The 17,362-nt window shown below is 43.3% G+C and overlaps 1 protein-coding gene across 4 annotated transcripts; it reads left to right on the forward strand.

The window, feature by feature from the left end:
• Positions 1-1,979: 1,979 nt before the first annotated feature.
• Positions 1,980-7,044, forward strand: LOC135527943 (cytosolic sulfotransferase 3-like). Of its 4 annotated transcripts, none has more exons than XM_064956625.1 (8): positions 1,980-2,230; positions 4,619-4,757; positions 4,894-5,022; positions 5,418-5,518; positions 5,904-6,030; positions 6,179-6,276; positions 6,443-6,617; positions 6,716-7,044. In XM_064956625.1, the coding sequence occupies exons 1-8, from the start codon at positions 2,222-2,224 to the stop codon at positions 6,826-6,828; spliced, it is 891 nt and encodes a 296-aa protein (XP_064812697.1). In that variant the 5' UTR covers positions 1,980-2,221; the 3' UTR covers positions 6,829-7,044. The 4 variants fall into 4 exon arrangements, with proteins under 4 accessions (XP_064812697.1, XP_064812698.1, XP_064812699.1 ...); XM_064956626.1 differs by having other exon boundaries at positions 1,981-2,230; positions 4,595-4,757; XM_064956627.1 differs by lacking the exon at positions 1,980-2,230 and adding an exon at positions 2,237-3,579 and having other exon boundaries at positions 4,595-4,757.
• Positions 7,045-17,362: the final 10,318 nt, after the last annotated feature.

The following is a 17,362-nucleotide window of genomic DNA, read 5'->3' on the forward strand; positions in this document are numbered from 1 at the left end:
CGTTCCACGTCAAGTGCGCGGGGAGCATCTGCACCCTCCTGTGGGGACTTGTGGGCCGAAAGGCCAGAAGGAAAAGCAAAGCTATGGTTGTGTAGGCGAGGGGGCGTCATGTCACTGTGGGCTGAATAGCCAAGAGGAAGAGACTGAGGGACCCCTAAGAGAGGTGAAATCTCCTGTTGTCTACATTCCCTCGTTCCCTGAAATCCAGTTGTGAGCTACAGTGCCTTGCAAAAGTATTCATCCCCCTTGGCGATTGTCCTATTTTGTTGCACTACAACCTGTAATTTAAAATAATTTTATTTGGATTTCATGTAATGGATATACACAAAATAGTCCATATTGGTGAAGTGAAAATAATTATTTGTTTCAGAAAATTAAAAAAAACAACAATGATCAAAGATAACCTGTTCTGAAAGGTCCCAGATTCTGCAACAGCACTAAGCAAGGGAACCACCAAGCAAGCGGCACCATGAAGACCAAGGAGATCTATAAACAGGTCAGGGACAAAGTTTTGGAGAAGTACAGATCAGGGCTGGGTTACAAAAAATATCCAAAACTTTGAGCATCCCACAGAGCACCATTAAATCATTATTAAAAAATAGAAAGAATATGGCACCACAACAAACCTGCCAAGAGAGGGCCGCCCACCCAAACTCACAGACCAGGCAAGGAGGGCATTAATCAGAGAGGCAATAAAGAGACCAAAGATAACCCTGAAGGAGCTGCAAAGCTCCACAGTGGAGATTGGAGTATCTTTCCCTGTATTTCCCTGTATCTTTCCCTGTATTTAGCACCATCCATAATATCTGTCCATAGGACTACTTTAAGCCGTACACTCCACAGAGCTGGGCTTTACGGAAGAATGTCCAGAAAACAGCCATTGCTTAAGAACAAAAATAAGCAAACACGTTCGGTGTTCACCAAAAGGCATGTGGGAGACTCCCCAAACATGTGGAATGCTATGTCTGGTGCAAACCCAACACCCATCATCACCCGAGAACAACATCCCCACAGTGAAGGACGGTGGTGGCAGCATCATGCTGTGGGGATGTTTTTCATCGGCAGGGACTAGGAAACTGGTCAGAATTGAAGGAATTATGGATGGTGCTAAATACAGGGAAATTCTTCAGGGAAACCTGTTTCAGTCTTCCAGAGATTTGAGACTGGGACGGAGGTTCACCTTCCAGCAGGCCAATAACCCTAAGCATACAGCTAAAGCAACATTCGAGTGGTTTAAGACATTTAAATGTCTTGGAATGGCCTAGTAAAGGCCAAACCTCAATCCAATTGAGAATCTGTGGTATGACTTAAAGATTGCTGTACAGCAGCAGAACCCAGCGAACTTGAAAGAGCTGGAGCAGTTTTGCCTTGAAGAATGGACAAAAATCCCAGTGGCTAGATGTGCCAAGCTTATAGAGACATACCCCAAGAGACTTGCAGCTGCAATTGCAGCAAAATGTTGGGTGAATAGATAAGCACGCTCAAGTTTTCTGTTTTTTTTTGTCTTATTTCTTGTTTGTTTCAAAATAAAAAATATTTTGCCTCTTCAAAGTGGTAGGCATGCTGACCAATCAGAGCCGGAATAAATCAAGGACTGAGAGGATGGCTAATTCTTCAGTGTCTTTGACAACATATTGCTCTGTTTCTAGGGAGCTTTGAAAGAGCAGAAACCCTCATGTGAAAACCAGTTTTCAGGGTCATGTGGGTTTATTGAAGTGAGTTGCTTTACAACTTTCATGATATAAATCGTGAGAGTGCTAATACACACATACATGTGTTCACAAAAGAAAATCCAACCCACACACTGGAAAGAAGAATTAGAACCCATTCGAAGAAAGAAGTATTAGAGCAAGTATATGTGTGCTAGTGAAGCAGAAGAAGGGTGGTCACTAACATGGGAATAAAAGGATATGGAGGGGGTGGCTTGACACAATACACCTGTGAAGTCACTGTGATTGTAGTTACCAGAGGGAGAGAGAGAGAGAGAGAGAGAGAGAGAGATAGAGGGAGAGTTCTGAACTTATGTAACAAGAAGTGGAGGTAGGATACAAATGTGAAGCTGGGTTGGAAAATCTAAACCAAAGCAGGAGAGAAAAAAACATTGCCTTTAGTGAGGGAAGAGAAATGAACAGGGGAAGGAGAAAGAGAAGGAACGCTTAGACAGAGACAAGAAGAGACTGAGAAGACTGGCCAAACAGGACACTACTGAATTCTATTCAACATGGAAAATGTGAGTCTCTAGCTTTTTTTTTTGTCAAATGTTCTGTGCCAGTAGCTGATATATCTTATGATTTTATTTACATCTTTCAACATTTTGAGTGTAATGTGACTGACATTTTTGATTTTCTCTGCTCACAAATTGGTTTGTCTTACCGCAGATTGATTTCTATTGTTTATTTGTGCATGATGGTTCTGTAATTTAACATGAATAAATGTGACTGTGGTGAACATTAAGTTCATTAAGGGTCAAAAGGAGTTGTTATAAAGCAGAAAGTTGTTTGTTATTCAAAGTTTTTACTGACACCAATGCAAATATTATGAAATGTATTGAAATGTACATTTTACTATTCGATAGAATTGAAGAGATTGTTGCCTGACCTATTCCAACAATTCAATGAGACTGACAAAAGTTTTACATTCCTAAGTCTGAATGGAGGGAATTAAGTTAAGCGCCTGTAAATGAAACCTAATTCCCTTTTTATCGACTTTTCGCTCTACGTGCATTCTGACCTTGAATTTAAGCACAAGAGTTGTGTTTCCGAGGACGTACGGCTCTCGACCTTCGCCTCTCAGGAGTCCGTACCCATACGGGAGTTGCAGCGATGAGACAAGACTGTAACTCCCGCTATTGGTTTGCGGTGGAGATCAAAGAAATGCAGGTGTAGCTGAAGTGTGTCTACACACAACCCGTATTCTGACCTTGACTTAATTCCCTCATAATTCCACCACCTTTACGCGATGAAACGATTAATAAGTAGAACAACATCTGCTTTCCTTTTTTCCCGATAGAAATAACACCATTCCCCATGCACTGTAATTTACAAATTGGTATGAGCTACTGATAAGAGCTAGGTAAATGGGTAAGCCGTTTGGGAAAGGAGATTATAAATAACAAATGTTTTAAATCTATTTTACCATATGATTGCTGGAGACAAACATGAAACTAGTTTTATGGCAGCAAACTGAAGCATATCAACACACCCCCTTCTCCACAGTGAAGTTGATGAAATGCTGGCGTTATTAACTTGCAAGGATGACATTTGGAGATCCAACCTATAGGCTTCTGTAGCCATACACAAATGATAGTATATTGCCAACCCTACCGAGTTGATTTTTGATATCTAAAATGTTTTCATTATATGCCAGGACCTTTCACTGTATTGTGAGCAATTTGTATCATGTTAAATATTAGCCACTAATCGGTAGCCAAAGTCCAATGTCCATAAGCCTACATTTATAGCTGTCACTTTAGTGTTAGTTTCCTTATATTTTGCATCATTCCATTCCATTCCATACATAAGTTTATTCAGCGCGCACAAAGTAACCAGACCGGCAAAGCCCGTTACGCACCTGCATAAGGTAAGTCTGAATACCAACTACTGAGAGATGTGTCGGAAAGGTTTGTGTAAGAAATGCCTCATTTCTCAAGTCTAAATAGACCCCATAGCACTTGTGCTCGTTTTGAAGTATGTGCAGATAAATTCTTTACCCAAAATAGATCTACCTGTAAAGACAATATGCTATGCCAGGAAACCTGCAGGCCTTTTCCCCTTAATGTAACATATCCAGCTTCTTACTTTTGCAGAGACAGGATAAAATTGCCTGTTTTAAACCTATTTGTATGGACCATGTGTCAGGAACATTATGTTTGAGAATGTGAGAACTTGGGACTATGAGGTTCTGTCTGCAAAAGGATGATTCTGAGATAATTGGCTTTAAAGTTCCAAATAGTGTCAGCGTCAGGTCTGCTCCTGATCCACCTCTCCGTGCTAGAGATCACCAGTTCACTCCTCACTATGCACACCTGCCACCATCATTACGTGAGCTTTATTATGGGACTCACCTGGTGCACTTTATTATGGGACTCCATCATGTCATTTACCTCCCCTATATCTGTTACTTCCTCAGTTTCTTTCCTGAGTCAGCATTGATGTTATGTTTTTCCTGTCCAGATGCTGTTCTTGCTTTGTTCATGTCTATTTATTAAATCCACACCCTGTACCTGTTTCTCGTCTGTCGGTACAGTCAGCTATTTTTATCTAGTACTCATTTGAACAGAACAACATGAATTGGCATATTTAGAGCACTATCTTGGTAGAGAACATTGAACAAAACAAAGCTATGGCAACAACTTAATTTTAACAAATGCAGATAGAACCTTATGGTCATCGTCAGCTAGTTGTACTTTACAAAGTCATCATGACTGTATGCAGTCTATAATTTTCTGTACTTTGTCTTTTGACAAGGGAACTGGCAAGGAATTATATGTTGAAACTGGGATCTCTTGTCACCTGGAGAATATGCTTGAATGAAGCAGGAATATTAGTGAATAGTTGATTATTGTAACTCTCCCTGATAATATCTCTCTGGTCAGAGGTGGACTGTGTTGTTGTAACAGATGGAGCTGCCACCTCGACCAAAACTCTTTGACCTCCATGGAGTCTCCATGATCCACCGTTTCACTGACAACTGGGAGAACATACAAAACTTCCAGGCCAGGCCAGATGATATCCTCATCACCACTTACCCCAAAGCAGGTCTGTGTTTGTGTGTTGCCAACATTTTGTAGGGATAAATGGATGACCAGAGACACAGCTCTTTGACATGCCTCTCTCTCCCTCTTTCTCTTTCCCCAATTCTCCATCTTCTCCTCCCCCTCTTTCTCTCTCCCAGGTACCACATGGGTCTGCTACATTCTAGACCTGCTGTATTTTGGTCAGACAGCCTCTGAGCATCAGAATTCACTGCCTATCTATGAGAGGGTGCCTTTCCTGGAGAGTGACTTCCATATTCTCCCTCCAGGTTAGAATACAACCCTGATATAACTCTACACACTGAAGCCTTTATCTTGATTACACATCACTAAAGTGTGAAGGGCACTGTGTACTCCAAATAAATAACTGATCAGATGATAATGACTCTGCCCTTACAAGACACATCCGAGTCTGTGTAGATCAAATATTTGACATACTTGAATACAAAATCTGGAAAACACCATGCACTATACCAAAGTCCTTATCAACAGGCTTTTTACTGTCACACAGTTGAAGGATCATTTTCATGGCTTGAAATCGTATACTGTGAGAAGTTGTGCCAATCACATATTCCAGCTACATGACAATAAGCAGTTTTACTGTAAAGTCATCCTTACCCCCAAAAAATTACCGAACCAGATCCTCACCCCTCTGTACACACAGGAACAGAGCTGGCAGACAAGTTATCCACCTCTCCTCGCCTCATCACGACTCACCTCCCAGTCCAGTTGGTGCCCAAGTCCTTCTGGGAGCAGAACTGCAGGGTACATTATATGTACATTTCGCTCTCTCTGCTTGTTGTCTGTGTAGTCTGTGAATCTGACTCTGCTCATGTCTGCTGGTGTAGCATATGGTTAACGTTTATGCATCCTCAAACCTCCTGTGCTGCTTTTTGACCAGTAAGTGAACTTAATTAATGACCCAATTTAGGGCAGCATAGCATTACACAGTACACTAACGATCTCAAACCTCTCCAGAACCAGCTTGGGACTCCTTGTGGACTGTGAAGACTCTTTAAAAAAAAATAATATTTGTAAACAGTTTTTATTGTCCTCATTTTTCGCTTTTCCATTTCATTCTTTGTTTGTTTTAAATTATATACACTTACATCAATTAATGTTGTAACTTCAACGATTTCTCTCTCTGCAGATAGTCTATGTGGCCCGTAATGCCAAGGACAATGCAGTGTCTTATTTCCACTTTGACCGTATGAACCAGGCCCATCCAGAGCCAGGAGACTGGAACAACTACTTACAGAGATTCATGGATGGAAAGAGTGAGTGAAGGAGAGAATGAACTAGTGAATGAGTAAGTGAACAAATACTTTATAATGAGTAAGAGGGAGAGTACTGGTGCTGTGATTCTTTCCTGACTATGTATATCTCTCTAACATCCTCTCATGTCCACATGGCTTTTTCCCTCAGTGGTGTTTGGTTCCTGCTACGACCATGTAACTGGCTGGTGGGAAAGGAAACATAGTGGAGTTTTGAGTGAGTCTGTTTTCTATGAGGATATGGTGGAGGTGAGTAGAACAACTACCTACTGTGCCATAAAGGTTCTGACCTCTTTGCAGATTATGTCGCTCATTAACGTACATAAAGGCAGTTTGTATATCAGTGTTTTATTGATAATCTCTAGCATTAGCTTTCAGTGAGGAAGAGTACAGTGTCCAGTGTGTTTTTCTGCAGGATACGAGGAGAGAGCTGGACAGGCTGTGCTCCTTCCTAGGTTTGTCTCCTTCAGCAGAGGAGAAGGAGAGGGTGAGAGGCAGAGCACAGTTTGATACTATGAAGAAGAACAGCAGGGCCAACTACTCTACTGTCCCAATCATGGATTTCAAGATCTCTCCATTCATGCGAAAAGGTAGACCTCTCTATTTCTCCCCTATACCTCTCTCTCTGTCAGTCTTTCTCTCTGCCTCAACAAATTGATCTCTGCTCACACTCTCTGTCACACTCCAGGAAAGGTTGGTGACTGGAAGAACCATTTCACTGTGGCCCAGAGTGAACAGTTTGATGAAGACTATAAGAAGAAGATGAAGAACACCACCGTACAGTTCCGCACTGTAGTCTAGGGGTTGTGATCAGGTTGACTGGTGCATATGCATCTCAGCTCTGCTGGAGTCATGGTGCTGAAATGTACAATATGACACCATCTCTACTGTATAAATAAGAGAGCTAATGATGTCTTAGTGTTATAAGTTGTCAATGTGTTTTATATGCTTTTGTATGTGTGCATGTCACAGAATATTGTGGAATTCAAATAAAGAAAAATAGCAGTGCAAAAATAACATCTGTTGTTAAAGCTGCCTTCAAATTCATACAGTTGATTACATGAAGAAATTAGAAATGCTTACTAATCACAAAGCTATAATTCTGATTTAAAGTGTGACACAACCTAGAGACTTTTTGGTTATAACCAGCATGTTAGACATTGTCAAGCTCTCCATCCACTAAGCCTTTTATTGTTCCTGGAGGCTGTTGCCATAGTGATAACCAAAACAATAGACAGCAAAGACAATTACAACAAGAGCAGTGAGGATACCAAAGGCTTCGCCCACTGACACTGTAGATGATTCAGGCTCATTTGGTATCTTAGATGATGCTGAATTAATTGACTGCGATGATGCTGGAACATTTACCTTCTTAGATGATGCTGGATTAAATTCTGTTAGATTCTCAGGCATCATCCATGTTCCTCCATCCCTAAACCAGGGCTGATCTCTTTCAATCATCACCGCCAGAATTTTTGTGTCCATCATGCTCACCGATAGGTGTGGCAATTGGATTGACAACAACTGTGACCCTGAGAACCCAACCGATTGAGTACAATACAGAACCTGGCATCCATTGCTAATAGCAGCGAGGTGCTGGCTGAACTGTAGGGGACAGCGCTTTTGTCCCTCTGCCAATTGACTGACTTGCAGCTGAAAAATCTCCCAAATGGTACTGAAAATGTAGCAGCAGTCTCATTATTACTGCTTAGGCAAATCTTCAGGCCGTTGGACAGCAACTTCAGAGGGGACACGTTTGGGGGCAGCTCCTGGCTTTGGTTTGGGGATTTAGAAGAGATGGACTGAAAAGCCCTCCAAAGTAGAGGGCTGATATAGATACTATGCATGCCAGTCTCTCTTGGCTAAGAGTGACTACATCACTTCTTCTTTTCATAAGAAACATTCCAAATTGTTTGCATAGTCAAATTACACACAGCTCTGACACACACACTTACCCCCCCAGACATACCACCAGGGGTCTTTTCACAGTCCCCAAATCCAGAACAAATTCAAGAAGGTGTGCAGTATTACATAGAGCCATTATTGCATGGAACTCCATTCCATCTCATATTGCTCAAATAAACCGCAAACCTGGTTTCAAAAAACAGATAAAGCAACACCTCACAGCACAATGCCTCTCCACCATTTGACCTAGATCAGGGCTGCCGAACCCTCTTCCTGGAGATCTACTGGCCTGACGGTTTTCAATCCAACCCTAATTTAGCGGTTCTGATTCAGCTTGTTAAGGCCTTGTTGAGCAGCTAATTAGTAGAATCAAGCGTGTTAAATTAGGGTTGGACTGAAAACCCACAGAACGGTAGATCTTCAGGAAGAGGGTTGGGCAGCCCTGACTTAGATAGTTTGTGCGTATGCATTGATATGTAGGCTGTGTGATTTTAATAATGTTTTGCATAGTTCTGTCCTCTGTATTATATCATGTTTCATGTTTTGTGTGGACCCCAGGAAGAGTAGCTGCTGCTTTTCCAACAGCTAATGGGGATCCTAATAAAATACCAAATATGACGCTCATTTTGATTGGAGCCCTCATTTCGTACCTCGACCATAAAAGAGTTGAGTTGTACGGGTGACGGCATGTGTAAGAATCCCTGTCTGGGTACTCCTGGGCCAGGGATTTTACAGAGTGGCTCTGCATCATCAGAGAGTTCAGGGCAAATTTGGTACTTGCCACCTGTCATGACTGTCATGTTCGGGTCAGGTTACTGTGGATCACAGTCCTACAGAGAGATCTCTCACCACCGCAGAGGGGGAGACGTATAGAGGGATTGATGGCTGGGTTATGACACCACACTCCCATTGTAAATCGTAAGACAGCAGACACATCTTTTGTCCTCTCAGTGTGGAGGATTGGAATGTGTCCCGGAGAACTTGCCATAAAGACAGAAACACCCCTTTGTGACCCGGGGGTATAAAACATGTGAGTTAAGAATTTACATATCACACTAAAATGGACCACAGCTGCATTGTGATCAAATATAGTCGCGACCCCACAAACGCAACACGAGGAAGAGGACAAAGGAACCTCTTAACTTGTTATGGCTGCAATCCCACTACCGGGAATGATATGACAACTACCAGTGAAAATAGAGGGCGCCAAATTCACACCACAGAAATCTCATAATGACAATTCCTAAAACATACATACGGTTTGATTTGTCTAATCTTAGCAATTTCTTCTTAGCTAGCTACATAGCCGTCTTTGTATCAAAGATTATTGCGTAATTATCGTATTTCGTCGTCCTAACGTAGTCTACACTGCTATCTGCCCAGCAGCTAGCTAACAAATACCAGCACTGTAGAAACTATTCACTCACCTGAACGACTCGATTAGTGTAGTGTTAGCTAGCTACATAGTTGTCTTTGCTGTCTTCGTATCCAAGATAATTGTGTAGTTTAGAGTGTGTAGACTTAGAGTGATTATCTTAATTTACCGAGGTTAGCTAGCCAGCTATTTGTCGTCCTTAACGTAGGAGATACTGCTAGCTAGCTAGCCAACAGCTAGCCAACGCCTACTGAATAGAACGTCAACAACCCGGTCAATATTCCGCTTCGCTCCACAGGTAGTATCACATTTTCATTTCACTTCATTACAGTACAACGGTTTGATTTGTTTGATCGTAGCTAGCTAGCTACATAGCCGTCTTTGTATCTAAGACAATTGTGTAGTCTAGAGCGATTTTCTAGGTTAGCTAGCCAGCTATTGTCGTTCTTTTAACGTAACGTAACATAATCAACACTGCTAGCTAGCCAGCTAGCCCCCGAATAGCAGCACTGTAGAAACTATTACACTCGACGGAACGACTTGATTAGTGTAGTGTCAACAACGCAGCCACTGCCAGCTAGCCTACAAAGTCAACAACGCAGCCACTACCAGCTAGCCTACTCCAGCAGTACTGTATCATTTCAATCATTTTAGTCAATAAGATTCTTGCTACGTAAGCTTAACTTTCTGAACATTCGAGACGTGTAGTCCACTTGTCATTCCAATCTCCTTTGCATTAGCGTAGCCTCTTCTGTAGCCTGTCAACTATGTGTCTATCCATCCCTGTTCTCTCCTCTCTGCACAGACCATACAAACGCTCCACACTGCGTGGCCGCGGCCACCCTAATCTGGTGGTCCCAGCGCGCACGACCCACGTGGAGTTCCAGGTCTCCGGTAGCCTCTGGAACTGCCGATCTGCGGCCAACAAGGCAGAGTTCATCTCAGCCTATGCCTCCCTCCAGTCCCTCGACTTCTTGGCACTGACGGAAACATGGATCACCACAGATAACACTGCTACTCCTACTGCTCTCTCTTCGTCCGCCCACGTGTTCTCGCACACCCCGAGAGCTTCTGGTCAGCGGGGTGGTGGCACCGGGATCCTCATCTCTCCCAAGTGGTCATTCTCTCTTTCTCCCCTTACCCATCTGTCTATCGCCTACTTTGAATTCCATGCTGTCACAGTTACCAGCCCTTTCAAGCTTAACATCCTTATCATTTATCGCCCTCCAGGTTCCTCGGAGAGTTCATCAATGAGCTTGATGCCTTGATAAGCTCCTTTCCTGAGGACGGCTCACCTCTCACAGTCCTGGGCAACTTTAACCTCCCCACGTCTACCTTTGACTCATTCCTCTCTGCCTCCTTCTTTCCACTCCTCTCCTCTTTTGACCTCACCCTCTCACCTTCCCCCCTACTCACAAGGCAGGCAATACGCTCGACCTCATCTTTACTAGATGCTGTTCTTCCACTAACCTCATTGCAACTCCCCTCCAAGTCTCCGACCACTACCTTGTATCCTTTTCCCTCTCGCTCTCATCCAACACTTCCCACACTGCCCCTACTCGGATGGTATCGCGCCGTCCCAACCTTCGCTCTCTCTCCCCCGCTACTCTCTCCTCTTCCATCCTATCATCTCTTCCCTCTGCTCAATCCTTCTCCAACCTATCTCCTGATTCTGCCTCCTCAACCCTCCTCTCTTCCCTTTCTGCATCCTTTGACTCTCTATGTCCCCTATCCTCCAGGCCGGCTCGGTCCTCCCCTCCCGCTCCGTGGCTCGACGACTCATTGCGAGCTCACAGAACAGTGCTCCGGGCAGCCGAGCGGAAATGGAGGAAAACTCGCCTCCCTGCGGACCTGGCATCCTTTCACTCCCTCCTCTCTACATTTTCCTCCTCTGTCTCTGCTGCTAAAGCCACTTTCTACCACTCTAAATTCCAAGCATCTGCCTCTAACCCTAGGAAGCTCTTTGCCACCTTCTCCTTCCTCCTGAATCCTCCTCCCCCGCCCCCCTCCTCCTCTCTGCAGATGACTTCGTCAACCATTTTGAAAAGAAGGTCGACGACATCCGATCCTCGTTTGCTAAGTCAAACGACACCGCTGGTTCTGCTCACACTGCCCTACCCTGTGCTCTGACCTCTTTCTCCAGATGAAATCTCGCTTCTTGTGACGGCCGGCCGCCCAACAACCTGCCCGCTTGACCCTATCCCCTCCTTTCTTCTCCAGACCATTTCCGGAGACCTTCTCCCTTACCTCACCTCGCTCATCAACTCATCCCTGACCGCTGGCTACGTCCCTTCCGTCTTCAAGAGAGCGAGAGTTGCACCCCTGCTGAAAAAACCTACACTCGATCCCTCCGATGTCAACAACTACAGACCAGTATCCCTTCTTTCTTTTCTCTCCAAAACTCTTGAACGTGCCGTCCTTGGCCAGCTCTCCCGCTATCTCTCTCAGAATGACCTTCTTGATCCAAATCAGTCAGGTTTCAAGACTAGTCATTCAACTGAGACTGCTCTTCTCTGTATCACGGAGGCGCTCCGCACTGCTAAAGCTAACTCTCTCTCCTCTGCTCTCATCCTTCTAGACCTATCGGCTGCCTTCGATACTGTGAACCATCAGATCCTCCTCTCCACCCTCTCCGAGTTGGGCATCTCCGGCGCGGCCCACGCTTGGATTGCGTCCTACCTGACAGGTCGCTTCTACCAGGTGGCGTGGCGAGAATCTGTCTCCTTACCACGCGCTCCCACCACTGGTGTCCCCCAGGGCTCTGTTCTAGGCCCTCTCCTATTCTCGCTATACACCAAGTCACTTGGCTCTGTCATAACCTCACATGGTCTCTCCTATCATTCCTATCATTCCTATGCAGACGACACACAATTAATCTTCTCCTTTCCCCCTTCTGATGACCAGGTGGCGAATCGCATCTCTGCATGTCTGGCAGACATATCAGTGTGGATGACGGATCACCACCTCAAGCTGAACCTCGGCAAGACGGAACTGCTCTTCCTCCCGGGAAAGGACTGCCCGTTCCATGATCTCGCCATCACGGTTGACAACTCCATTGTGTCCTCCTCCCAGAGCGCTAAGAACCTTGGCGTGATCCTGGACAACACCCTGTCGTTCTCAACTAACATCAAGGCGGTGGCCCGTTCCTGTAGGTTCATGCTCTACAACATCCGCAGAGTACGACCCTGCCTCACACAGGAAGCGGTGCAGGTCCTAATCCAGGCACTTGTCATCTCCCGTCTGGATTACTGCAACTCGCTGTTGGCTGGGCTCCCTGCCTGTGCCATTAAACCCCTACAACTCATCCAGAACGCCGCAGCCCGTCTGGTGTTCAACCTTCCCAAGTTCTCCCACGTCACCCCGCTCCTCCGCTCTCTCCACTGGCTTCCAGTTGAAGCTCGCATCCGCTACAAGACCATGGTGCTTGCCTACGGAGCTGTGAGGGGAACGGCACCGCAGTACCTCCAGGCTCTGATCAGGCCCTACACCCAAACAAGGGCACTGCGTTCATCCACCTCTGGCCTGCTCGCCTCCCTACCACTGAGGAAGTACAGTTCCCGCTCAGCCCAGTCAAAACTGTTCGCTGCTCTGGCCCCCCAATGGTGGAACAAACTCCCTCACGACGCCAGGACAGCGGAGTCAATCACCACCTTCCGGAGACACCTGAAACCCCACCTCTTTAAGGAATACCTAGGATAGGATAAAGTAATCCTTCTCACCCCCCCCCTTAAATGATTTAGATGCACTATTGTAAAGTGGCTGTTCCACTAGATGTCATAAGGTGAATTCACCAATTTGTAAGTCGCTCTGGATAAGAGCGTCTGCCAAATGACTGAAATGTAATGTATTAAATGTGTCTGATATCATTTTAAAGCTATTCTCGTTGTTAATCCCACCAAAGTGTCCGATTTCAAATAGGCTTTTCAGCCAAAGCACTACAAAGGATTATGTTAGGTCTCCACCAAACCACAATTAGCACAGCCATTTTCCAGCAAAATATAGCATTCACAAAAAGCATAAATAAAGATAAAATTAATCACTAACCTTGAATTATCTTCATCAGATGACATTCATAGGAGTTTACATTGCCGCGTTAGATTCACTAGTTCCAAAAACATCAAGTGTTTTTGCATAGCCACATCGTTTCAACAGAAATACTCATCATAAATGTAGATGATAATACAAGTTATACACATGGAATTATAGATATACCTATCCTTAATGCAACCGCTGTGTCAGATTTCAAAAAAAGTTTACGGAATAAGCAACCCATGCAATAATCTGAGACGGCGCTCAGAACAGTAGCCAAATTAGCCTCCATGTTGGAGTCAACAGAAACCAGAAAATACATGACAAATGTTTCCTTACCTTTGATGAACTTCATCAGAATGCAGTCCTAGAAATCCCAGGTCCACAATAAATGCTTGATTTGTTTGAAAATGTCCATTATTTATGTCCAATTATCTACTTTGGTTTAGCGCGTTTGGTAAACAATTCCAAAGTCACAAAGCGCGTCCACTATAACGTGAAGAAATGTCCAAAAGTTCCATAACAGTCAGTAGAAACATGTCAAACAATGTACTGAATCAATCTTTAGAATGTTGTTTACAGATATCTTGAATAACATTGCAACCGGAGAATTTTAATGACTTCAAATGAGCGGTGGAACGCAAGTCATTCCCCTGTGAATGCGTCTGGTGAAAGCATGGTCCACTCATGGCTGTTGACCTGTGTCAAACGACGCCCCTTCACATTAGAGTCATCAGACAAAGTTCTATTGACTGCTGGCATCTAGGGGAAGGTGTAGGAAGTGAAAACTCATCCATATCTCACTGTAATTTCAATGAGACCTTGGTTGAAAATATGCCACCTCCAGAAAAAAAAACAGTAAGTTGAATTTCTCAGGTTTTTGCCTGCTATATGAGTTCTGTTATACTCACAGACATAATTCAAACACTTTTAGTAACTTCAGAGTGTTTTCTATCCAATACTAATAATACTAATAATATGCAAATATTAGCAACTATGACTGAGGAGTAGGCCTTTCATCCAAGCTACTCAATACTGCCCCTGCAGCCATAAGAAGTTAACAATCTAGGCTACGGTTGATTACTGTATCTCAGAAGAGGAATTCAAGACGAACCAGCCAGTTATTCTTTTCAAATCATCGGTTGTCGGTCCTCCTATTCAAGCTGGGAGGATCGTCATGGCTGATTAGCCTCCTCAGAAGTCCACTCTCACAGAACGAATGCAAGGAAACAGACAACTAAGAGAAAGGACACTGACATCGTGTGGACAATCAGAGACTTACACCCGGTAACAAAGAAGGTGCCACCATCGGAGAATGTCTTCGGCTATACCTCCTAAGAGGAACTCAGTCCAGGAAGAGATATGCAATGGAGCCTTTCAACAAGTAATTACATCATTATAATTCTGACACATAAGAGCGGCAGTTCGGGGCAAGGTGTTCGAGCTAAACTAAGCATAGTTTACAAATGTATCCAAGTGTGCTTTTCTCTCGTGCACTCTCTCTCTCTCTCTCTCTCTGTCTCTTTCTAAATCCCCATCTTGTGTAACATGTGTCATATTGTGTTGGTCCGTTAGGGACCTATTTCATTGTACTAAGTTCTAATCAATAGTCTAGACTGTATGTTTGTGTATGTGTATCTTATATTATCATTTAGCTTGTTGTGGTACGGAATGATTTAGTGAGACTTGGGTTGGTGCAGATTTACAAATTCTGCGATATTCAGGATGAGACTGTAGAGGAAATTAATTAATTAGCGACGGCTGTAAAATCGATATTCTGATATTCTTTTAGTTATATTGGCAAACGGAAACTAATTAAACCGACTTTTCCCATGGTGCCCAAGGTTACTGAGTTGATGATTACCTGATTACATGATTAATTTAATCATGTAGTTATAAACATAGCTAATTATTCGATAAACAGCAGTCATCACATTAATGACACTACTTTACAACATATTTGGTGCCCCCTGTGAGGAATCTAAGATAAAACTAGGCCTCACTTTTGAATTCATTCCATAGCAATTGGGTAGCAAGATGCGTATACACCAATAATAGCTATAGGCAGGATAATTATTGAGAGGGTAATGTGTGTGGTTTTTCCTTTTCACCCAGATACTGGTAGGGAGAGAACCACTCCTGTGTTGTATATCTGACGGAAGTCAGTTTGTATGAGTTTTAACGAATACTATGAGCTAGTGCATATGAACCGGCCGATGTTTAGGTATTCTAAAGGAATAGACGCGTTGGGCCACAACGTAGTGTTATTTCTGTCTATCGCTAGTGGTATTTTAAGGGAGGACATAGGGCGAGCCGATTGAAATTTGAGTAGATTTTTTAAATTTACATTCTTTTTTTTAGTCAAGTCAGTTAAGAACATATTTCTTCCAATTATGGCCTAGGAACAGTGGGTTAACTGCCTTGTTAACTGGCGGTCAGAGTGTCAGATTTTTACCTTATCAGCTCAGGCAGTCAATCTTGCAACCTCTCTGTTACAAGACCAACGCTCTAAACACTAGGCTTCCTGCCGCCCCATATATGGATTCACCAAAGCAGTTAAGTATATCTCCAGACCAATGGAGTATTTCTTTGTTCTCTTTGTTCTGAAGCTAAGCATTGCACCAAGTGCTCGGAATCACCAGTAATTGTTTTTAAATACTTCAGGTTACACTTTCCAATCAGTTGAGATTGGGTGGATACCATACAGTGTAACCTGAAGTATTTAGGAACAATGACTGGTGATCCTTCACCACCAGAGGTCACTGATAGCACAAGCTGAAATCATATGGGATTTCCACCCACTTTCAACAAAGGGGAAAACAAACATGTCTGCTCCCCCTTTTGTTAGCTTAGCACTTGGTGCAATGCCCCCGCACATTTACTCTGTATCGGCACCCTACTGCATATATTGTTATTTTTTACTGCTGCTCTTTAATTACTTGTTACTTTTATCTCTTATTCTTATCCATATTTTTGAAACTGCACTGTTGGTTAGGGGCTCGTAAGTAAGCATTTCACTGAAAGGTCCACACCTGTTGTATTTGGCACAGTTGACTAATTTGATTTGGTTGCCAAGAAGACTCGAGGCTGTAATTGATGCTAAAACGTGCTTCTACAAAGTACTGAGTAAAGGGTCTGAATACTTATGTAAATGCGATATTTCAGTTTTTTTATTTGTAATACATTTTATAAAATGTTAAAAAAAAACTTGTTTTGCTTAAAGCTTCTCTAGTGTTCGTGAGTTATTTACTTAGAAAAATAAGTACCTAACACTAGGGACAACAAAAGAGGGAAATGTCATTTTGTTAATGTTAGAGGAAATTATGGTTGAAATGACTAATTATGTATACATTCCAATCAGAACTGACTAGTCCAAATGCTATAATGTACTGTACATGTGAATTTTCTCTCTTGCTCCCATTCCCAATTGTATATAATGTAGTCAGGAGTTTAGTAACAATGAAGGTCTGTTCCTTAGTTCATACATTTGTACAATCTCCAGGTGGTAGGAACGGCCCATCTCCAGGCTGTCTAGAATGTTGATTTATACTGACTGGCCTTGACTTCGTGCTGATAACGCGAAGGCTCGAGAGCTAGAGGGCCCCTCTACTTGTGAAATAGATAGAACGTTTAGAAAACGCTGACGTCATTTTCAGTTTATAACCTGTGGAAATATGTGTATGTGGTTAGTACTCACTTGAATTAAACGCTGTTACCTTGGCTTTTAAGACTGGTCTCGATCTACTTCATGCATAATTAATGAACTTACAGTGCCTTGCGAAAGTATTCGGCCCCCTTGAACTTTGCGACCTTTTGCCACATTTCAGGCTTCAAACATAAAGATATAAAACTGTATTTCTTTGTGAAGAATCAACATTCTCCTACATTAATTTCACATTCCCACAAGCTTCAAAGTGTTTCCTTTCAGATGGTAATTTGTGCTCTGTGTTCCTCCTTTCCTGTCTCCTCCCCATTCTCTCTTCCATCATTTTCTTTTCACTTGAGGGAAAGGGTCTGGTTTGTTCT

The sequence above is a fragment of the Oncorhynchus masou genome, chromosome 33, assembly GCF_036934945.1.
Source record: "Oncorhynchus masou masou isolate Uvic2021 chromosome 33, UVic_Omas_1.1, whole genome shotgun sequence".
In the NCBI taxonomy this organism is placed as follows: domain Eukaryota; kingdom Metazoa; phylum Chordata; class Actinopteri; order Salmoniformes; family Salmonidae; genus Oncorhynchus; species Oncorhynchus masou.

What these genes read in the sequence shown, in the direction of transcription:
- LOC135527943 (XM_064956625.1), top strand. An exon ending in CACCACTTACCCCAAAGCAG is followed by an intron (nt 4,758 to 4,893) that starts GTCTGTGTTTGT and finishes TCTCTCTCCCAG; the next exon opens with GTACCACATGGGTCTGCTAC. An exon ending in TCTATGAGGATATGGTGGAG is followed by an intron (nt 6,277 to 6,442) that starts GTGAGTAGAACA and finishes GTTTTTCTGCAG; the next exon opens with GATACGAGGAGAGAGCTGGA.